Raw genomic sequence first — 24707 nt, forward strand, 5'->3', positions numbered from 1 at the left:
ATAAATGAGTTAGTGTGAGCAGTTCCTTTGTTTGTTCAGCTTTCTCATTGCTTGTGGGGAAAAAAGCTGTTCCTCAGCCTGGTGTTGCTGGCACCGATACTCCTGTATCTCTTTCCTAACAGGAACAGCTGAAAGATGCTGTGTGTAGGGTGGAAGGGGTCCTCAATGATTTTGTGCATCCCCTTCACACAATAATCTTGGTAGACCACATCAATGGGGGGGGGGGGAGGGAGGCAGTGGGTAGGGAGACTCCAATGGTCCTCTCTGCCACTCTTATTGTCTTATGGATTAATCTCGCATCCTTTTTGCAGCAACTGTTCCACACTGTTCTCTGCACTTTTTCAATTTTTTTTGTAATATTTTATTTATCATTTTAATATATATAACAATCAACAATCCTATCAAATGTAAAACATCAAGAAAACCCCTCCCTCCACCCCTCTCCCCTCTATACAGTAAAATATAAGGAAACACGATAATCCCACAGTGTTAAAATCTTTTCAGAGGTCTATTGGCTAGCAAGTAGTGATCGTAACTCTATATTGGTGCAGTGGGGTACCCATATGCTCTAAATAAGGGTGCCAAATTTGTAAGAAGGTGTTATATCCCTACCTGAGACTTTATGCGACCTTTTCAAGTGGGATGTAGGTATTCATCTCCGAAGACCACCTAACTGTGAGTAGATGGGAGCCAGTTTTCCATGTTACCGTTATGCACTTCCAAAACTAACCTAATTCCTTCCCAAAATGGTTGTACTTTAACACAAGACCAAACAGCATGTTAAAAAAATGTTCCAGTACATAAACCACATCTGAAACAAGAATCCAAATTACTAAAAGCATATTTTTTCAGTTTCTCCGGAGTTAAATATAACTGATGTAAAAAATTATAATTAACCATTCCATATTGTACATTCGTCAATTTAGTTATACATATCTGCCCAATTATCTTCCAGAAAAATAAAGGTTATATCACACTTCCATTTAAGCTTAGACTTCTCCCATTCCAGTTTATCCATACTATCTTGTAACACTTGATACATAACTGAAATATAACCTTTCTTTGGTATAGAGGAAATCAAAGATTCAAATTTTGTCAATACAGGTAAAATCATCTCTTTACCATAAATATCTTTTACCAAAGCTCTAAGCTGGTAATACACAAACAGAGAATTTTCAGATATATCAAATCGTTCCCACAATTGGTTAAAAGAAAGAAGTTGTCCTTCCTCAAAACAATCCTGCAATGGCTTTATACCTTTAGAATCCCAACTCTTTAAATGATTATTGAACATTGAAAAAAGAATAAGCTGATTAAAATTGATAATTTACCTTTTGATCCTAAAATCTTATTTCTTTTAGTCCAAACCTTTAACAAATGTTTTACATTCCCGCAACAAATTCATATTCCATCGAAATATAAATTGATACACCTCAACTTCAGAAATGTAAGCCATCTCCACTTTTGCCCAACTTGGAGGTTGATCCATGTCCATCAATCTGCTAACAAATTTCAACTGAGCTGCTTCATAATAATTTTGAAAATGAGGTAAATGAAGTCCACCTAATGCATATTTCCATGTGAGTTTGTACAATGCTACTCGCGGTAATTTACCTTTCCGTAAAAATTCCCTCACTGTTTTATTTAAATCGTGGAAAAAACCCTTTGAAAGGGAATATGGTATCGACTGAAATAAATATTGAATTCGAGGAAAAATATTAATCTTATAGAGTTTACACAACCAATTAAGGTATTCGGAAGATCTTTCCATTTAATTAAATCCGCTTTAATCTTTTTTTAATAAAGGAACATAATTTAACTTGTTTAAAGATTGATAATCATCATTTACAATTACTCTTAAATATTTGAGTTTATCTGACCATTTTAATTTTATAACACTTTTATATTCTGAATAGTCACCCTCTCCAACTGGCAAAATTTCACTCATATCCCAATTAACTTTATATCCAGAAAGTTCTCCAAATTGTAATAAACAATTCTGCAATTGTGACAATGACTGTTTTGGTTCTGTCAAATATATCAAGACATCATCTGCAAATAAATTAATCTTATATTCCTCATCCATAACTCTCATCCCTCTTATCTTTTCATTCTGTCTTATCGCCTGAGCTAACAGTTCAATAGCCAATGCAAACAAAACTGGTGACTATGGACAACCTTGCCGAGTCGAACGTGTCAATTTAAATGGTAAAGAAACTTGAACATTTGTCACCACCCTGGCAATTGAGTTTGCATATAAAGCTTTAACCCAACCAATAAAAAAAGGGCCAAATTTAAACCTCTAACACCTTAAATAAAAAATCTCATTTGACCCTATCAAAGGCTTTTCCGCATCGAGCTGCTTTCGATATGCATTGACCAAAGTTATCAACCGAATCTGACACATTCCTATTCTTAATAATACCTGTTTGATCAATATGTATCAACTTAGGTAGGTACTTAGCAAGCTGATTTGCTCACACTTTCGCTATAATTTTATAATCTACATTCAATAAAGAAATAGGTCTATACGAAGATGCTTTCAACGGATCTCGATCTTTTTTCGGAATTACAGTGATTAAAGCACTCAAATAAGATTCCGGTAACACCAGTTATTTGTTGTAATACATCCCCAAATACAGAAGATAAATCTTCATAAAAGATCTTATAAAATTCCACAGAAAATCCATCATCCCCTGGTGACTTTCCATTTGGCATCTCCTGTATAGCCTCCTTAATCTCAAAATCTGTAAACGGATATTCCAATTCCATAACATCTTCCTCCCCTAATAACGGTAATGTTAATTTAGATAAATAAGATTCAATAAAACCATTATCCTGCTTCCCCTCAGAAGTATATAATTTTTGATAGAATGAATAAAACTGGTCATTAATTTCCTGAGGTTTATAGGTAACTATTGAATTCTTTTCAACAGCATGAATGGTCTGTGATACCTTTTCCGTTTTTAATTGCCACGCAAGTATCTTATGTGCCCTCTCACCCAATTCATCATAATGCTGCTTAGATCGATTAATTAAACGCTCAAATTGATAGGTTTGTAATGTATTGTAATGTAATTTCAAATTTGCCAGAGCCGCTTTTTTATCTTCTGTCACATCTTTCTGAAATTCTTTCTCTAACTCAGCAATTCGTTTCTCCAACTCTAAACTTTCTGCCATATATTGTTTCTTAACTTTTGTAGTATAACTAATAATCTGCCCTCTTAAATAAGCTTTCAAAGCATCCCATAATACAAAACAACTATTTACAGAATTAACATCCTCAGCCAAAAACAAAGTAATCTGTTCTTTAACAAAAGTAACAAACTCTGGTTTTTTTCAATAACATTGTATTAAATCTCCATCTGTAGGATGAACGTACCACTTCCGAACTTGCACAAGAAAAAAAACAGTAAAGAATTATCTGATATAACTCTACTTTTATACTCAGCCTGTAATATTCTACCCTGTAAATGTGCCGATACAAAAAAAAATCTATTCTGGAAAATGAATCATGTCGAAATGAGTAAAAAGAAAAAATTTTCTCTGAAAGGATTAACTCTTCTCCAAATCTCCACCAAATTTAAATCTTTCATCAAAGCCCCAATTTGTATCACCATCTTTGATTTCCTTATACTTTTTGGGGACCTATCCAATAAAGGATCCAGAACACAATTAAAATCTCTCCCGACTAGAATATTTTCATTAGCCTGATAAAACAACAAAAAAGCTTCTGAAATAAAATGTTCATCATCTATATTTGGTGCATAAACATTAAGCAAAGTCCAAGTTTCAGCAAAAATTTTACAGTTCACCCTCAAAACTCTCCCAGCATTTCCCTCCAAAGATTGTAATTCAAATGGCAAACTCATGAATTAAAATCGCTATGCTTCTCGCCTTAGAATTAAAAGAAGAAAACACATGACTAACCCACTCTCTCTTCAATTTCAAGTGTTCTTTTTCAGTCAGGTGTGTTTCTTGCAAAAAAACAATATCAACTTTCATTTTTTTTTATATAGGCTGATACTTGCTTCCGCTTAATTGGATTATTCAAAAGTTGCAAATTTCAAATTAGACATTTCTACAAAGTCTTAAAGGTGACTTCGATGACAATCCTCATTTCAGTCCAGAGCCTCCATGGGTCTTACCCCATATTTTAACCAAGTGTTTTAAAATGGGGTTGTCTATTCTACTGGCTATAATTCTAGAATTTCATTTATACATGAAATCATTATACACTTTCTCTTTCAGAGAGTGCAACCCAATTTGTACCCAGGAGAGGGATTTGTTCCTCTCAAAAAATGAAGAAATTAATCTCATTTGGGCCGCCAAATAATACTTTTTGAAGCAAGGCAACTGGATGTCTCCTAACCTGTAATCCCATGTTAACTTTTCCATGGATATTCTGGGTACTTTACAGTTCCAAATAAATTGCCCAACAGACTTATTAAGGGTTTTAAAAAAGGTTTGGGGTCGTGGAATTGGCAAGAACTGGAAAAAGGTACTGCAATCTTAGCATCTTTACACTGTTGACCCTGCCATTTAGAATAATGGGAAAATTCATTCACCTACTCAAGTCTTCAATTTTACTAAATAGCGGGAGGTAATTAAATTTGTATAAATTCTGGAGATCGTCATCCACTATTATTCTAAGGTATCTGATGCCACCCGAGGGCCATTTGAATGGGCTTATTTGCTTGATCAAAATATGTGAGTGGGATGATTTCACTTTTTCCCTAGTCACCTAGTATCCTGAAACTTCGCTGTAAAGCTTTAATTAGAATCTGTAATTTAGTAGGGGAATTAACCAGATCTATTAAATACAGGATTACATCGTATGCCATGATTAATTTTGTGGATTGTCTGATCCACCATAAAACCCTTTATCTCCAGGTCTTGTCTAATTGCCTCTGCCAAGAACTCAATAACCAAGACATAGTCCCAGAGACAAGGGGCAGCCCTGTTGGCTGGATCTGCTTAAAGGAAGTACTGCCAAGATCAGTTCATTAGTGGCAACACTAGCTTTGGGACTGTAATAAAGAGTTTTAACCCAATTGAGGAACAGTTGCCCAAATCCAAGCTTGGCCAAGACTAAATAAATACAGCCATTCCAGCCTGTCAAGGGCTTTCTCAGCATTCAGGGCCACAGTGACACTCAGTTCAGCCTGAGACTTTGCATATGGATAATACTGAAGAACCCTCATAGTTGCTGGCTAACTGACGTTTCAAAATAAAGCTGCTCTGGTCTGGATTTCAATAAATATTTGTCAAGTCTGTTAGCCAAGGCCTTAGGAATCAATTTGTAATCTGAGTTTAGTAATGAAATGGGCTGAAATGAGGAGCATTTAATGGGTCCATGATCTTTCTATGAATCACAGAAATTATGGCAGTAGAAAATGATTCAGAGAGAGTTAAGTTAATTACATCCATGATGAGGTATAAATAGATCCTTAAAGTCTCTGTAAAATTCTGGTGGGAAACTGTCCTCACCTGGTGATTTATTGGACTGCAGTGACTCCAATCCTTTCTCAATCCCTTTTGAAGTAAAGAGAAGCTCAACATTTACTTGATCTTTTTGGTTAAGTTTGGGGAGTTTAGTGAGGTCTTTTGATTTCTATAGGTTTGTTTAAAGCTGTTTAAATGTATCATTGATTTCTGTTGAATTATGTGAAACTGAGCTCATTTCAGTCTGGCTTGAATTTATTGTTCTCGAACTTTCCTCTGCCCTCAATTGCTAGGACAAGACTTTGGGCTTTTCCCCCCCAGTTCATAATATTGTTGTTTAGTTCTTAGGATTTTTTTTTCAATTTTATAAGCATGCAGTGTGTTGTACTTGAATTTTTGTTCACAAGGACTTTATCTGTTTCTTTGGAGCTGGACTGTTGAAACTTCTTTTCTAATTGCAGAATTTCTGTTCACTCTTTCCATTTTATTGATGTCTTTCCTGTAGTTTGGTGATCAGAATTGCACACATTACTCCAAATTTGGCCTCACCCATGATTTCTACAACTTTACCATACTGATGCTCAATACTTTGATTTATGAAGGCCAATATGGCAAAAGCTATCTTTACAACCTATCCAGCTGTGACACTACTTTCAGAGAATCACTGTATATATTCATGTAATAGTCAACCCCATGGAAAAGTTAACCCCCTTCTTTTGACTCAAAAATCATGTATTTTCTGTATATCGCATTTAAAAGTCAACTCCCTTATTTTTGACCCCAACTGCCCATCCATCCGAGGTAATGACACCCCGGCCTCTGATACTCGCCCCTGCATGCCTGCCTATCCAAGCTTCCATCACAGGGCTGCAGATTCTCATCTGGCCACTCACCTATCCGAGCTCCCAATGTTCTGACCGCAAACCCTCGGCCTCTTAACCCTTCAAGATCCCAATGCCCCAGCTGCCTACCCATCTAAGCTGTCGATGCCATGACCGTGGATCCTCACCTCAGCTGCCTGCCCATCCGAGCTCTTCATACCCTGACCATAGATCCTTGCCAGAGCTCCTGACACCCCAACTCCAGATCCTCACTTAGTTTCCCGTCCACCGAACTCCCAATGCCCCGAATGCAGACTTACCACCTGGTCCCAGCTATCTGAGTTCCCAATGCCTTGAACGACGCAGGTAATTAACGGAGTCAAAAGTAGTATCCATGAAAAAGTTGACCTCTCAAATTTGTCCTGAAAAATTGCTTCCCAAAATTCAACTATTGGATAAGTATATGATAAGTGCCTGTATTCCTAAATCCCTCTGTCCTACCGTACTCCTCAGTGCCCGACCATTTAATGTGTATGTCCTTTCTTGGTTTGTATTTTCAAACTGCAACATCTCATACTTGTCTGCATAAAATTCAATTTTTCAGCCCATTTTTCCAGCTGGTTTAGATCCCTCTGCAAGCTTTGAAAACCTTCTTTACTGTCAATGATGCCTCCAATCTTAGTGTCATTGGCTAACTTGCCAATCCAATTTACCACATTATCATCGAGACCATTGATATAGATGACAACCAACAATGGTCCCAGCACCGATCCCTGAGGCACACCACTAGTCACAGGCCTCCAGTCTTAGAAGCAATCATCCTCCACTACTCTCTGGCTTCTCCCGTCTAGCTATTGACAAATCCAGTTCACAATTTAACTATGAATACCAGCATCTGAACCTTCTTGACTATCCTCCCATGTGGGATCTTACTAAAGTCCATGTAGACAACATCCACAGTCTTTCCTTCATCAACTTTCCTGGTAACCTTGAAAAACTCTATAAGGAGTTGGTATGTTCTCCCTGTGTGTGGTTTTTCTCCGGGGACTCTGGTTTCCTCCCACCTTTTGAAATGTACTGGGGGTGTAGGTTAATTGGGTGGCACAGGCTCTTGGGGCGAAATGACCTGTTACTGTGTTGTATGTCTAAGTTTAAAATTAAAATTATGATCACTGGACCCAAAATGTTTCCCTGCACATACTTCTGTCACCTGTTCTGTCTTGTTCCCTAATAAAAGATCTAGTATTGCACTCTCTCTCATCAGTACCTCTATATATATGTGTGTGTGTGTGTATATAGATAGATAGATAAATATATAAAAATATATATATATATTTATATATATATAGATTTACAAAACCTTCCTGACCACACTTGACAAATTCCAAGTCATCCAGTCCTTTTATAATAAATCGGTATGGTAGAAACACCAGGTGGGAGAAGTTCCTTTGGTAGTTCAGTACTCTCACTGCCTGTTAGAAATACTTACTGTCTCTCCTGACTGTTACCATCTACCCTCCTCCTGCCTCTGAGGTGCAATAGTATCCTCATAACTCCTATATATCACCCCCTCTGCCTCAGAATGATTTGGAGTTCATCCAACTCCATCTATCTTTCCTTAACTCAGTTTGTCAGGAGCTGCAGCTGGATGCATTTCTCACAGATGAAGTCATCAGAGAAGCCAGATATTGCTGGTTTCCCTGATGACTCACATTCTTCCCTAGATCCCATTCCCACTGTCTATGTTTAGAGGAAAAAAATATAAGATAAATAAAATTTGCCCTTTCCTATCTGCTGAATCCTTTTTGTTCCTTGAATAGGATGGCCTTTACACACTTCAACTCCTGCACTACCAGCTCAGCCTCTTCTCACCAAAGCCCACTCCTACCCTGAGCCACTCACACACTGGCCACTTGTGCTTCCCTTCTTTTTTTATTGATCTAATTGGCCAATGGAGAGAATAGCACTTTCTGATCCTGCTGCTGATTTATCTGCTTTGAACCTGCTCGTTCAGCCCTCACTCGCAACTTGTTCTTACAATCCCTAGCCAAGATCCAAAAATTAGCTTCAGTAACTTCTAAATAATCCATTAGAATAGTTTAGTAACTATTCAGGAGCTCTGGAATAAATTTCTTGACATGCCGTCCTTTGTTTTTAAGCTGATATATTTCTGTAATAAATCCTTTTTTATTTGCTCTTCTGCATTCACTAGTTTTGTTATGAAATGGGACTCATGTGCTTTCATTATTGTTTGTCTACAGACCCTGCACAAGGGCAGAATCAAGACCAGTTATCTTCTTTGCAGGTATGACTTTGTTTTATTTCCAGTGAATATGGTGTCTGGATAACTGCCATGTCATTTTGTTTCCTGATGTGGAATAGCATAACTCTGGTGTAAATCTAAAATAAAGCAAGAAAATTTTGGAAATACGCGGGACATCAGGCAGCATGTATTGAGAGAGAGTGAGCGAGTTAACTTTGGCTGATCAGAACTGAGTTCATATGCTTTATTGGTTGGATTCCTTGCATTTAAAAAAAATGCAATAGGACTTGCATTCATCCACTTTACCAAATCATGCCCTTTGTTCAGATCCATGCTAACATTTTTCCCTATCTTGATGAAGGGCTCAGGCCTGAAACGTTGGTTGTGTTGTGGCAGCATACATCACTTGCGGCGAATCGGCCCTGCTTGTATTGCTGCACCGGCAGGGCTGCCCTTAAAGGGCATGTGTGAAGTTTGAATAAAGAGTTTGTTTGAAACCCCCATCATGTTAGTAGTGTGTTTCATTCCGTGTAGCAGTCACTATAGTGTGTCTTTTTCTTTGCTATATAATGTTTACTGTGTTTATCCAGCTTTGTGCTTTTACTTCAACCATGGTGTCTGCAGACTTTCGTGTTTTATTTTGTGCTCATGTTTGTTCTGCTTACGTACATACTCAACTGTATGTACAATATAGCATAGTTTGTGCCACATCACATTGTAGGCTTGGATTCTTTATGGCCCAAAGTGTTAATTAAATGCTAAGTTTCTGCAAGCTCTTAGCATTTAATATTTATTTTTATTTCCCTCCCACCACCCTTCCTGCCTCATGTTTTTCGCTCCTCCTCTACCATTCTCCATCTTTTTATTTTTGTCACTTTTACACCTCTTCCCTCCCTGCCTCCCCCCTCCCCCCGCCTCCCCACCCGCCTCCCCACCCGCCTCCCCACCCGCCTCCCCACCCGCCTCCCCACCCGCCTCCCCACCCGCCTCCCCACCCGCCTCCCCACCCGCCTCCCCACCCGCCTCCCCACCCGCCTCCCCACCCGCCTCCCCACCCGCCTCCCCACCCGCCTCCCCACCCGCCTCCCCACCCGCCTCCCCACCCGCCTCCCCACCCGCCTCCCCACCCGCCTCCCCACCCGCCTCCCCCTGCCTCCCCACCTGCCTCCCCACCTGCCTCCCCACCTGCCTCCCCACCTGCCTCCCCACCTGCCTCCCCCCCTGCCTCCCCCCCTGCCTCCACCCCTGCCTCCCCCCCTGCCTCCCCCCCTGCCTCCCCCCCTGCCTCCCCCCCTGCCTCCCCCCCTGCCTCCCCCCCTGCCTCCCCCCCTGCCTCCCCCCCTGCCTCCCCCCTGCCTCCCCCCTGCCTCCCCCCTGCCTCCCCCCTGCCTCCCCCCTGCCTCCCCCCTGCCTCCCCCCTGCCTCCCCCCTGCCTCCCCCCTGCCTCCCCCCCTGCCTCCCCCCCTGCCTCCCCCCCTGCCTCCCCCCCTGCCTCCCCCCTGCCTCCCCCCCTGCCTCACCCCTGCCTCCCCCCCTGCCTCCCCCCCTGCCTCCCCCCCTGCCTCCCCCCCTGCCTCCCCCCCTGCCTCCCCCCCTGCCTCCCCCCCTGCCTCCCCCCCTGCCTCCCCCCCTGCCTCCCCCCCTGCCTCCCCCCCTGCCTCCCCCCTGCCTCCCCCCTGCCTCCCCCCCTGCCTCCCCCCCTGCCTCCCCCCCTGCCTCCCCCCCTGCCTCCCCCCCCTGCCTCCCCCCCTGCCTCCCCCCCTGCCTTCCCCCCTGCCTCCCCCCCTGCCTCCCCCCCTGCCTCCCCCCCCTGCCTCCCCCCCTGCCTCCCCCCCCTGCCTCCCCCCCTGCCTCCCCCCCCTGCCTCCCCCCCCTGCCTCCCCCCCTGCCTCCCCCCCCTGCCTCCCCCCCCGCCTCCCCTCCTGCCTCCTCCCCTCCTACTTCCCCCCTCCCTTTTAAAGCTGGATTTTCTTTGACTTTGAGCTCTGTGTAAAAAAATAATCAAAGGCGGATTTGGGGGACAATCCAAACTCATCCGTCTTCGATCCTTCAAAAGGGGTTCTGCCAGTAGTGGAGCATAGCGTCTTGCCAGGTCGAATTGGGAAGGGGTGATGATGTTGTGATGATGTCTTCAGCCCATAATGAAAGTGCGGGAAATTCAAATTTATTTTGAGTGCACAGCAGTGACACTTCTGCGCATGCATGTTTTGCGTCACAGTTGATGCCGACATTGATGCATTAAATGTCCCACCTCCTTTGGTTCGGGAAGTCGGCTAACAGTGTGAAATATCTAATGAAGCTAGCTTTTTTGTGCTCAGTGTGAACACACAAAACAGCTTCCCAGACAGGTCATGTCTATGAAGATATTGCAGCTTTGCAGTCCAAAAAGGCCTTCTGTCTCTCCCCTTTCTGTGTCTCCCCTCTCACTTACACCATTTACACAGAGGATTCAAGCCAGATATTATCTGCCTTTTGAACATTTCTTCTACCTGTATGAACGTGTTGAAGGCAGATTGGGGGGGGGGGGGGGGGGTGGTCTGAACTTAGCTAGCTTTTATCCAACATAAGTAGTGTTAGGCAGGAATGTACTACACGTCCCACCTCTTTTGCTTCGGGAAGCTAGCTTGCTGGGTAAAAGGATTCATCAACCCAGATTTTCTTCTATGTGAATAAGATAGCCAGCTTCCTGGCCTCTTCCCTTCCCCAGCCTCTCCCCCTTCCCCTCCCCCTCCCGCTCTCTGCCCCTCCCCTCCCCCTCCTGCTCTCTGCCCCTCCCCTCCCCCTCCCACTCTCTGCCCCTCCCTCCTCTCCCTGACTCCTGCTGTCTACCTGGGACACGTCTTCGTGGTCATATCTCTGGTACAGAGTTTGACACATTGGTTCAGAAGGATAAGGTGGAGGAAAGGAAATGGGAGATTCAACAATTAGGGGAACAAATAGGTGGTTCTGTGGGCAAGATCGAGACTTTTGGAAGGTATGTTCCCTTCCAGGTCTCCGGCTCAGGGACATCTCAGATTGTCCACAGCATTCTCAAGTAGGAGGGTGAGCAGCCAGATGTCATGGTCCACATTGGTTTACGTGGTACCAGTGACAGAGATAGGAAAAGGGAAGAGATCCTGAAGAGGCAATGTAGAGAGTTAGGAAAGAGGTTAAAAAGCAGAACCTCAAGGGTGTTCATCTTTGGTTCACTGTCTGTACCATGCACCAGAGAGGCTAGGAATAGGAAGTTGTGGCAGATGAATGCGTGGCTGAAGAGTTGGTGCAGAGAGCAAGGCTTCTGATTTGTGGATCATTAGGATGTCTTCTGAGGAAGATGTGAACTGTACAAAAAGGACGGGCTGCATCTGAACTGGAGAGGGACCAATATCCTGGCAGGCAGTTTTGCTAGAGTTGTTGGGGAGGGTTTAAACGAGTTTGGCAGGGGGATGGGAACCAGAATGAGATGGCAGTATATAGGGCAGAAGATACACAAATTGATACACTGTATAGGAGATCATCAGGAAGGATAGGCAGTCAATTTGGCAAAATTGCAAGCATAAGATTTAGGATTTAACTTAGGATACTTTGGAAATAAAATTGAAAAGGGTGATAAGACCAGACCATAAGATATAGTAGTAGAAATAGGCTATTCAGCCCATCAAGTCTGCCCTGCCATTCAATCATGAGCTGATCCATTTCCCCACTCAGCTTCACTGCCTGGCCTTCTCCCCATAACCTTTGATGTTAATCAAGAACCTATCAATCTCTGTCTTAAATGCAACCAATGACCTGGCCTTCACAACCATCTGTGGCAAAAATTCCACAGATTGAAGGACGTCCATTTAGGACAGAGATGTGAAGAAATTCCTCCGGATCTCTGTTCTCCCTTCAGTCCCAAAGTTGTGCCCTCTTGTCATAGACTCTCTAACCATGGAAAACAACTTTTCTGCATCTATTCTGTCCCTGACTTTCAGCATGTTTCAGTGAGAATCCCTCATTCTCCTAAATTCACAGCTCCTCATGTGATAATCCTTTTATTCCCAGAATCATCCTTGTAAACCTCCTTTGAATCCTCTCAAATGTCAGCTCATCTTTTCTTAAATGAGGAGCTTAAAAATGCTCACAATACTCCTAATGAGGACTCACCAGTATCTTATAGAGACTCAAATCACATCCCTGCTCAATTTCTCTTGAAATGAACGCCAACTTTGCATTTGCCTTCTTCACCAACATCTCAACCTGCAAGTTTACCTTCAGGCTATCCTGCATGAGGACTCCCAGGTCCCTTTGCATCAGGGTATTTTCAATTTTCTTCCCATTTAAAAAGGTCTGGCATTTATTTTTTTCTATCAAAGTGAACTTTCCAACATTGTATTTCATTTGCCGCTTTTCTATCCATTCTCTTAATTTGTCCGAGTCCTTCTGCAGCACCTGTTTCCTCTACACTACCCACTCCTCCACCGACTTTCGTATCATCTGCAAACTTGGCCATAAACCCATTCTTTTTTTTTTCTCTTCCCTCTCTCCCTCCAACACAAGACGTATCTTTTCCCCTCTCCACGGGCGGTCACTCCCTCGTCCGCTCATCCCACTAATCGTCACCTCGGTGCCCAACCTAGCGACCGCAGACACCCACACCATCAGTCAGGGCCCCAAACAGTCCTTTCAGGGGAAGCAACGTGAATCTGCGGTGGGGGGGGGGGAGGGGGGGTCACCAACTACATCCACTGTGGCCTCCACTATGTCAGAGAGACTGGGAGATCATTTCACTGAGCACTTTTATTTTGTCCACTGGAATAGCAGAGACCTCCGAGTGGCCGACCATTTTAATTCTACACCCTGTTTTGAACCCTACAAGTCTATGGCTAGGTGGTGGCAAATTGGTAGAACAACTGTCCTGACAGCTTCCAGATGCATTAATATCAACTTTCTCAATTTCCATTAACCCCTTTCCTCAGTCTCTCTCTTTCCATACCTCTCTACCTCCCTTCCTCCAGATCCCCCGGCCACAAACCCATTCATTCCATAATCTAAATCATTAATACACAAAAGAAGTGGCCCCAACACCGACCCCTCTGGACACCACCAGCAACTGGCAGCCAATCAGAATATGATCCTTGTCTTCTAACCCTGCTTCTTGTCAATCAGCCAATGATCTACCCACACCAGTGTTTTTCCTTTAATATCATGGGCTCTTGTTAAGTAGCCTCATGTGCGGCACCTGGTCAAATACCTTCTGAAAATCCAAATACACAACATCCATCTCGTCTTCCTTATCCAGCCTTGCCAGATTCTATTGATTCCTGAAAAATTATTATCAAAGCCTCCACAATCTCTACCGCTACCTCTTTCAGGACCTGGGTGCAATCCATCTGGTCTGAGAGACTTATCCACCCCATACTCCATTCAGCTGTCTGAACACCATCCTCCATGAAATAGTAACCACTCTCATTTCCCTTCCCTGATACCCTTCGACATCTGACACACTGCTAGTGGCTTCCAAATTAAAAACACTCATTTAGTTCCTCTGCTATCTCCCATTATTATTTTACTGGTGTTACTTTTGGTGGGCGTATATCTACTTTCACCTCTTTTATGCTTTAGATAGTTCTTGCCTACTTTCAACTTTTCCCTCCAGTTTTTTTTGGTTACCTTCTGTAACTTTTTAAAATCTTCCAACTAATTATTGTTTCCTTGCTTGTTTTCATGTTGGCTTTGACATCTTTTGTCGGCCACAGATGTGACATTTTTCCATTAGAAGGTTTCCTTATTTTTTGTCTGTATCCTGCACCTTCCCCATTTCTCGTAGAAACTCCATCCATTGCTGCTCTGCTCGTGCCCCCTTCCAATCTACTTTGACCAGTTCCTCTCTCATCCTCCTGAATACAACGCTGTATTTAAATACCAGCAGTACAGGTACACGATCCTTTATCTGGAACCCTTGGGGAACAGTGTGTTCCGAATTTCGGATTTTTCCGGATTTCGGAAAGCCCATCCGAATTGTGCTGCCATATCCACCCTCACCCCCTTCCAATCGCCTGGCCGTCTGCCCCAAGTGCCAGTCCCTTGGCTGCCTCCCCCAAGCGTCGGTCCCGCGGCGGCCTCCCCCAAGCACCAGCCGCCCAGCTGCCTCCCCCAAGCGCTGGCCGCCTCTCTCCCCATTTACCGGATTTTGGAGCTTTCCGGATTTTAAGTCGGATAAAGGGTCGTGTACCTGTATAAGAAATAAGGTTGATAATCCAGTAGCTTAGCTGGAAATTGGCAGATATGACATTTTGGTTAACTGAGTTGTGGCTGAAAGAAGACCTCAATTGGGAACTAAATATTGGTGCATAAACAGTGTATCAGAAGGACACTTTGGAGAGAGGAGACATTGGATCAGATATAGAATCCCTGTGGGTAGAATTAAGAAATTGTAAGGATAAATAGACTCTGATGGAAGTTTTATATAGGCCTCCAAACAGTAGCAACCAGGGTTTGAATCTGGTGCTGTCTGTAAGGAGTTTGTACATTCTCCATCTGTCTGTGGGTTTCCTCAGGGCACTCCTGTCTCCTCCAAACCTTCAAAACTTGTGGGGGTTCTTGATCAATTGAATGTAATTGGGTTGCATGGGCCCATGGGCCGGAAGGGCCTGTTACCATGCTGTATGTTTAAATTTAAAGGAACTAGACCTGTTTGCCTAACATCAATGGTTGATTGTCAAGGATGAGTACCTGGAAGTCCATGATAAGATAGGCCAAAGTCAGCAGAGTTTCCTTAATGGAAAATGTTGCCTGTCAAACCTACGGCATTTCTCTTGAGGAAACTAAAGCAGGTGAGTCAAAGGAGATGCAGTGGATGTTGTGTATTTGGACTTTCAAAGGCCTTTGACAAGATGCCACACATGATGAGAGCCCATGAATTATAGGGAGGATACTAGCATGGGTAGAGCATTGGCTAGTCGGCAGAAAACAGAGTGGGAACAAAGGGATCCTCTGTTGGTTGCTAGTGGTGTTCCGCAGGGATCGGTGTTGGGGGCCACTTATTTTTACGTTGTATGTCAATGTAGAATAAATGGCTTTGTGGCCAAGTTTGCAGATGATACAAAGAGAGGTGGAGGGGCAGATAGTGATGTGGAAACAGAGAGACATGGAGAGATTAGGAGAACGGGCAAAGAAGTGGCAAATGAAACCCAATGTTGGAAAGTGCGGTCGAAGGAATTAAAGGGAAAACTATTATTTGGATGGGTGAAAATTCAACTTCCAAGTTGCAAAGGGACTTGGGAGTCCTTGTGCAGGATACCTTAAAGGTTGACCTCTAGGTTGAGTCAGTAGTGAAGAAAGTGAATGCAATATTAGCTTTCATTTCAAGAGGAATAGTATACAAGAGCAAGGATGTGATGTCAAGACTCTATCAGGCACTGGTGAGAACTCATTTGGAGGACACGGTACAGTTTTGGCTCCTTATTTCAGAAAGAATGTGCTGGCATTGGAATGGGTTCAGAGAAGATTCACAGATTGATTCTTGAAATGAAGGAATTAGCACATGAGGAACTTTTGACGGCTCTTGCACTCTACTTCTCGGAGTTAGAAGAATGAGGTGGGGACCTCACAGAAGCATTTTGAATGTTGAAAGGCCTGGACAGAGTAGATGTGGAAAAGTTGCCGTCAGTTTATTGCCATCTGATTGTACAAGTACAACCTGACTTAACAGGGTTCTCTGGTCCTCGGTGTAAAACACGCAGACATGCAACCAGACATAACTCACATACAGACATACAGGACCAGTATTTCATCTATACAAATAAATATATTTTGTTTTGTATGAATAAGAGTCTGGGATGGTTAGTGTGAGCAGTTCCTTTGGCCGTTCAGCATTCTCATCGCCTGTGGGAAGAAGCTTTTCCTCAGCTTTCTGGTGCTTCTGTATCTCTTCCCTGATGGGAGCAGCTGAACGATGTGTGCAGGGTGGAAGGGGTCCTCAATGATTTTGCGCATCCTCTTCAGACAATTATCCAGTCGATCGTTAATGTGATCCACCTCTTCCTCCCATTCTGTCTTTCCCTCTGCTGTTTCTCGCTTACCGTTTCCCTCTGCTGTTTCTCGCTTACCCTCTCCCTCAGTCTCTCTTTCCCTCTGACTCAATCTCCTTTTCCTCTCTCTCTCTGTTGGAGATGATCACAAATTGAAGGAGCAGCACCTTGTATTTTGTCTGGGCATTCTCCAAGAAGATGGCATTAACTGACCTCCAATTTCCCCTCCCCCATTCTCTTTCCCTATCCCTCCTTTCTTCCCACTTTCAACTTCTTCCCTTCTCCATTCAGAGAGCTACTCTCTCCCCATATCTGTTCTCAACTTTTTTTTTCTCCTACCCTCTCACCTGTATGCCTGTGCTCCTCTCCTCCTCCTCTCTTCCCAACCTTTTTATTCCGGTCCCTGCCTGATGAATGGGCGCAGGTCCCCTTTACTTCTTGTGGATGCTGCATGACTGCTGAGTATATCAGCACATTGGTGTATTGCACAACCACAGCATCTGCATACTTTCTTGTTTGAATCAAGTAAATAACCAGGCAGTTGAAAACCGCTTGTAGTGTTTGGATAAATTAATATCAGAAATGTAAAATGGGCTAAAAACAGAATAACTCAAAACAGGAGCAAGAGTGGCCATTTAACCCTTCAAGGCTGCTCTGCTGTTCATTACTGATTGTGTTGATCCATTTCACATTCTTGTGCTCTTCCCAATCCCCTTAAGCCTCATGTTTCTAGAAATTCATCTATCTCCTTAAATATATTCAGCAACTTGACTTCCCGGGTAATGAGGCTGGAAAGCTGTCAATAATTCAACAAATACATGCATTCGGTTTGGAGGATGCAAGTTTTAAGGATATCTGGTATGGGAAAGGGAAGGCTGGTTTAGTATTATTTAAACACCATTATTTCAACATGTCGATCAATGTCTTTTTTTGTGTTTATCAGCGACTTCAGTCTAAATCTGAGAGACAAAGTCCAACTGTGGATGTGCTGAATGCTGTGGAACTGGAGAACACCCTGACAACCATGCAGAACAAACTGAAGAGCACCAAGGCTGAGCAGCAGGCAACCCTTCAGGCTGCTGAGATTAAAATCATTGAACTGGAGAGTAAGGTGTGGGAGTGTTTCAGATCTTCATTATTCACAAACATTCCTGGGAATGTGCGGTTCAGAAAAAACTGTAAATTTCACGGATGATAAAAAGGAAATTGTAAATTGTAAAAGGAAAGAAATGGGCAAAGTCATCGGGTCATACATAGTTATCCTCATCCCAACTCATCCTCACTGACCATATTTGCATTCAAGACTAGTCCCATTTGCCTGCACATGGTCCCTATTCACTCCAGGCCCTTACTACCCAGAAACCTCTCCAAATATATTTTCAACAATATAATTGTGCCTGCTTCTATTACTTCCTCTGGCAGTTCATTCTAGGTATGGACTACCCTCTGAGTTCCTCTTAAATCTCTCTCCTTTCATGTGAAACCAGTACCCTTTAGTTCAGAATCACCTACCCTGCAAGAAAGACAATGAGCATTCACATTGTCCATACCCCTCATGATTTTATAGACTTCTATAAAATCACCAGCCTCCTTTGCTTAATGAAATAAAGAGCCAGCCTATCCAACCTATCCCTATAACTTAAGTTTTTGAGTGAGATGTTAATGAAAAGATGTGCATTACAATGTTTTCATCCCTTGAACAAAGCATTTTCCATTAATTTGCGTGTACACGTTGTGACTTCTGTTTTAACAAAACTCATCCTGACATCTGAGAAGAAATCAGGTGAGGATATTTGCCCAGCTTCTGTATAGAATCTGGCCAGATCAGATGATACCTGTTGCAAATTGAAAACCACTGTAATGTACTCCAGTGTCACCAGAAAAGAAACAGACCTAAATCATTCATATAGAGATAGGAAGAACTATTTCATTGTTTAGATGATTCACTGATTATATTTCAGTTTTCATAAACTTAAACTAAGGATTGTCATGCATTAATTTCTGTTTTTACCTCCACAAGGTGAGAAAGTTGGAGCTGGAGCGAGAACAACAAAAGATTCTAATGGAGAGTCTGCAGCAGCAATATAAAGATGATCTGGAGCTGATAGAAGATGCACACAGGTGAAGATGAATAGGGGGGGTAGGCAAAGCTTTACAATGCAAAGTCCTGCTTTTTGTCAGGCCTTGGTTAGAATTCTCCATCTACTGTGAGAATTGAATCTTTAGGAGGAATGTAGAGAGTCCCATTGAGGAAACCCAGTTTAAATCATCTTGGTTTTCAAAATTGGCAAAGTAAAAGCCCTGGTACCCAGCACCTATGGGGATTGATAGATGCCGTATAAGTGAATTTTTCTGGTTGCTTGAGATTGTGTGTGGTGTGGATTGGTGAACTAACGGCAAGGCGCACCAATTTTAAATGCGTATTTTTTTACCTATTTATTTTCCTTGATTTTTTTTGCTGGTTGCTAGAATTCTCAATAACAGGTTTTACTATATTTTACTGTATATAGTAACTTGCCCAATGAAGGGCAAACATGCCAAATGTTTTCTTCATCACCCTGTTCACCTGAGTCACACCTTTCACAGAATGATCCACCCCTATTCGTTGGTCTCTGTTCTCTCATTAGCATCCTACTATTTACATTGTCACAGAACTTTGCTATCTCATTTTTAGAAGCCCCTCACTTTCCAGCCATGTCCTTACTTGCAAACATCCTCTCCCAATCAATCTCTGCATGTTTTCTCCGAATGTCTCCAAAATCAGCCTAGCCTCACTGGACCAGTCCTATCTTTCTTCATCACTAATTTAAAAATGAACAGATTCCAAAGGGTTCCTCCATTGATACTTCAGTCACTTGCCCTATCTTGTTTCAAAAGAGGAGATACAGTGTTGTGCCTTCTCTGCTACGGCCCTCAATATATTGATTGAGGATACTTTCTTGAGACACACTTAACAAATTCCAATCTTTCCGACCCCTTTGCTGTATTGGTACTCCAGTCACATTCTCCCAGTACTTTATCTTTAGCTACAATTTCTGTACACACTTGTTCCTCCAATTCCTGTAGACAATTGGGAGCCCTATAATGCAGCCCCATCAAAGTGATCACACCATCTTGTTTCAAAGTTCTATCCATATAGCCTCACTGGATGATTCCCCAAGAATATCCTTTCTAACTGCTGTAATTATGTCTTCCCTCACACCTTTAGCATTCGTATGCTGGAACATGGAGCTGCCAGTCTTGCCCTTCTCTCTGCCATGTTTACGTTATAGGTATAATATTAGGATAATATGGCACAATTGAGAGTGACCTGCCTGGCTGCATCACTGCACGATTCTTGTAGCTGCAAAGCACGAGACTACAAGTCAATACAGAGGATCATTAAAATGGCCGAGAAGATCCCTCTCCCTCTCCTCTGTTGACGACAATCATTCTGGGCATTGCTTAGACGACACTCAAAGAATTGTCGAGGACTCCTACCATCCATTACACAGTATCTTTGACCTACTATAATCAGGAAGGAGCATTAAAATCCTGACCTCCTGGCTGGGAAATTGCTTCTTTGTGTGCATTGTGAGATTGCTGATCAGCATCCTATAACCTTAGCTCTCTATAAATGAAACCCCATGTTAACTATTCCAAAATGCATAAACAGTATACTTGTTTTATATTATATCTATGTATATATGTGATTATGTTCTGTGTCTTTCGTGTTTATATGTACCGTTGTCTGGAGAAATCCTGTCTCATCTGGTCCGATGAGTCTCTTAGCCAATCCATGTCCTTGTCATTCTTACCTGTTTAATCCCTTGCATTGAAATAATGCAATTCAAACCACTGGTCTCCCCTCTCTCTTGCCATGGCATGGTTCACAAGATTAAACTGAGAAACATCTTGAAGGATGTAGAGTGTTCGAGTTTAGAGAAGAGAATTCACAACAGAACCCTCCTATTAGAGAAGGATTCAAATAAAAGATGTGCAGTAGATATAAGCTTAGGGGAGAACTATAGGACCATAGAACATTACAGCACAGAAACAGGCCACCTTGGTCTCTCTAGTCTGTGCCAAACCATTTTTTTTGCCTGGTCCCACTGACCTACACCCAGTCCATAGCCCTCCAAATCTCTCCCATTCATGTACCAGTCCAAATTCTTCTTAAATATTAAAATTGAGCCCACATTTACCACTTCAGCTGAAAGCTCGCTCCACACTCCCACCACTCTCTGTGGGAATAAGTTTCCCCTCATGTTTCCCCTAAATTTTTCCCCTTTCACCCTTAACCTATGTCCTCTGGTTTATATCTCATCTTCTTTCTTTCTTTGGCTTGGCTTCGTGGACGAAGATTTATGGAGGGGTATGTCCACGTCTGCTGCAGGCTCGTTGGTGGCTGGCAAGTCCGATGCGGGACAGGCCAGGCACGGTTGCAGCGGTTGCAAGGGAAAATTGGTTGGTTGGTGTTGGGTTTTTCCTTCTTTGTCTTTTGTCAGTGAGGTGGGCTTTGCGGTCTTCTTCAAAGGAGGTTGCTGCCCGCTGAATTGTGAGGCGCCAAGATGCACGATTGGAGGCGAGATCAGCACACTGGTGGTGGTCAATGTGGCAGGCACCAAGAGATTTCTTTAGGCAGTCCTTGTACCTCTTCTTTGGTGCACCTCTGTCTCGGTGGCCAGTGGAGAGCTCGCCATCTAACACGATCTTGGGAAGGCAATGGTCCTCCATTCTGGAGACGTGACCCACCCAGCGCAGTTGGGTCTTCAGCAGTATGGATTCGATGCTTGTGGACTCTGCCAGCTCGAGTACTTTGATGTTGGTGATGAAGTCATTCCAATGAATGTTGAGGATGGAGAGGAGACAGCACTGATGGAAGCATTCTAGGAGCCGTAGGTGATGCCGGTAGAGGACCCATGATTTGGAGCCGAATAATTCGGAGCCCACAGGAATCATGGGTCCGAATCATATCTCATCTACCTTCAATGGAAAAAGCCTATCCACATTTACTCTATCTCCAACCCTCATAATTTTAAATACCTTTATCTAATCTCCCCTCACTCTTCTACACTCTAGGGAATAAAGTCCGAACCTGTTTAACCTTTCCCTGTAACTCAGTTCCTGAAACCTAGGCAACATTATAGTAAATCTTTGCACTCTTTCTATCTTACTGATATCTTTCCTGTAGTTAGGTGATCAAAACTGCACACAATACTCCACATTTGGCCTTATCAACATCTTATACAACTTTAGCACAACTTCCCAAATTCTGTACTTAGTATTTTGATTTATGAAGGCCAATATGCCAAAAGCTCTCTTTACAACCCTGTCCACCTGCGACACCACTTTCAGGGAATATGTGTCTGTGTTCCCAGATCCCTCTGTTCTACCGCATTCCTCAGAGCCCGACCATTTACCGTGTACATCCTTTCTTGGTTTGTCCTTCCAAAATGCAACACCTCACATTTGTCAGCATTAAATTCCATCTGCCATTTTTCAGCCCATTTTACCAACTGGTTCATATCTTTCTGCAAGCTTTGAAAACCTTCTTTTCTGTCCACAGTGTCTCCGATCTTAGTGCCATCTTCAAACTTGCTGATCCAATTTACCACATTATCATCCAGATCATTGAGAAACAAAAATGGTTCCAGCACCAATCTCTGAGACACACCACTCGTTATAGGCCTCCAGTCTGAGAAGCAATCATCCCATCTGGCTTCTCCCATCCAGCCATTGTTGAATCCTGTTCACTACTTCACTACAGAGTGTTTGGAAAGTTGTAAGACTGAATGACATTGCAGAGATAGTGAGGGGCTAGGCCACAAATTGATTTCAAAACAAGAACATTAATTTTAAAAGCTGTGGTCAGTGCGCTGTGCAGCGAACAAAATAAAAAAAATACACAGAAGCTGTGAGGGAATTGAACCAACCAATTGACTTTACTGGAACTCTCTGAGAGCTTATCAGCACCACTCCCATGATTCTTTTTGTGCCCCCACCAGGAACACTGTGATGTCAGCCCAGAGCGAATCTGGACTTCTGTGACCCTGTTCGCTTGTGGATCAGTGCAGCCTGTGACATGAACCCCCTCCCCCCACCCCACCAAAGAACCAGTGTTTGGAGGTGCCAAGTCCACAGTTTGTAAAAAGTTCATACATTTGGGAGGCCAACCTCTGCTGCAGGGCTGGAACAGTCATTAGTTGGTTGAAGTTAAGGTGTGCCTTTTTGAGGCGGTTGACCATGAATGTTTCCTACCTATTCTCAATGACTTAAAGACACATAGTCCTGTTGTGTCGTAGCACCTTGTATGGACACTTGTATGGGCGCTGAAGGGGTGTCCGGTACGCATCTCTCCTTATGAAGACATATTTGCAGTCTTTGAGATCCTTCAGGATGTAGGATGGTACTGGACCATGGTGTGAGGTTGGGATGGATGCCATGGTGCCCACCTTCTTGTGAAGTCTTTGACACAAACTCTCTCGCAATTGTCAGCGGGTGCCCATAGACAAGCATTTGTTTCCTTTATTTCAGGAGAAACACTCGAGCCAGTCATTTCCTTTTGTAAGGACTACAAGGGTTTTCAACTCAGAACTCACAACCCGCCTTCAAAATGGGGTTTCAACAAGTTGTCAGCTTCCCATGCTGCAGCCTCCAAAAGCCACTGCAGAAACTCAGTTCTCTCCCTCACTTTTAAAAAAAAAAGAAAAATCCTGTTTGTTTTTTTCCCTCTCTCTGTTTGCAAACCACACGACCCCTCTTAGAACAACAAATTGCAACCAGACAGATGGCTGGCTCTGGAATCAGCTTGAGCCTGGCCATCTGTAGGTTTAAAGACCATACAGGTCCTTTATCTGGAACCCTTGGGGGACAGTATGTTCCGAATTTCGGATTTTTCCGGATTTCGGAAAGCCCACCCGAATTGTGCTGCCGCATCCACCCCCACCTCCTTCCAGTCGCCCGGCCTCCTCCCCGACTGCCGGTCCCTCGGCCGTCTCGCCCGGCCGCCTTCCCCAACAACTGGTCCCTCGGCTGCCCAGCTGCCTCCCCCAACCACGGTCCCTTGGCCGTCTCCCCCAATTGCCGGTCCCTTGGCCGCCTCACCTGGCCGCAGGTCCCTTGGCCGTCTGGCCGCCTCCCCCGACCACAGGTCCCTCGGCCATCCAGCTGCCTCCCCCGACCGCAGGTCCCTCGGTCACCTCCCCCGAGCGCTGGTCCCCACTTGCTGGATTTTGGAGCTTTCCGGATTTTAGATGTCCTGATAAAGGCTCGTGTACCTGTAGTCAATTTGCTCCACAGCATCAGTCCAATTAACACCTACTTGTGAAGTCTCCTTTGGCATTCTTCAAATTTTCTGTTAAGTCATCATGAACATGGTTTCCCCTTATGTATAGCTCTTGCATTTTAAATGAGATGTCTTTTGTGAAGTGTTTCTCTGTTTGTGAAATGACCTACACACTAAACCCCCCACAATCTATGTCTTTTAAGGACATTTATATATAATGCAGAATATAATAAACTTGTCACAGCGCTTTCTTGTTGATTCCAGGGGACACGGAGTGCACAGACAGGACAAATGTATGGGACAGAGCTTCAGCCACAAGAAAATGTGGTTGATAGCTGTCAAGTACTCTGAGATATAAGAGAGCTGCTTCCTTGCCAACCATGGGTCCGACACCTTGGTGAAGGTAAAAGAGAGAGGCATGTGATCGGTGAAGACAGTGAAATCCCATCCTTTGAGAAATAGCCGAAATAGTGTAGAGGTAGAGTGCTATCAAATCCCTGTCGAACCCACTGTAATTCTGCTCTGGGGACCACAGGTGTCTGCTGAAGGAAGCGACTGGTCTCCAATGTCCATCAATCAGCTGCTCCAGGACGCTGCCGACAGCCATGTCAGATGTGTCAACTGTAAGAGCGGTGGGAACATCAACGCACTGATGCACTAGAAGGGTGGTGTTGGCCAGCGCATTGGCCTGGTCAAAAGGTGCCAAAGATTCCGCTTCCCAGCTGAGTTCTTTGCTCTGACCAGACAGCAGCTTGAAAAGAGGTCGCATGATCCTGGCAGCTAATGGCAGAAATCGATGGGAGAAGTTGAGCATCCCAACAAACCCCAAGCTTGGCAAACTTATGAATGGCCTCAACTGGTCCCATAAATAAAGGAGGCTGTCTCAATGGCTGGCCAGCCCTGGCATTTCCTGGATGGGA

At 43.6% G+C, this 24707-nt stretch overlaps 1 protein-coding gene across 7 annotated transcripts in view; it reads left to right on the forward strand.

Annotated features, from left to right (window-relative positions):
- Window positions 1-24707, forward strand: part of LOC138759100 (fas-binding factor 1 homolog) — a 155363-nt gene that overhangs the window by 70877 nt on the left and 59779 nt on the right. For all 7 annotated transcript variants that reach the window (XM_069929008.1, XM_069929006.1, XM_069929005.1 and 4 more), the window contains 3 exons: window positions 8528-8571; window positions 17464-17631; window positions 18541-18641. In XM_069929008.1, the coding sequence (XP_069785109.1) occupies window positions 8528-8571; window positions 17464-17631; window positions 18541-18641 (313 nt within the window). The remainder of the gene's footprint in view (window positions 1-8527; window positions 8572-17463; window positions 17632-18540; window positions 18642-24707) is intronic.

Source organism: Narcine bancroftii, chromosome 3 (genome assembly GCF_036971445.1).
Source record: "Narcine bancroftii isolate sNarBan1 chromosome 3, sNarBan1.hap1, whole genome shotgun sequence".
In the NCBI taxonomy this organism is placed as follows: Eukaryota; Metazoa; Chordata; class Chondrichthyes; order Torpediniformes; family Narcinidae; genus Narcine; species Narcine bancroftii.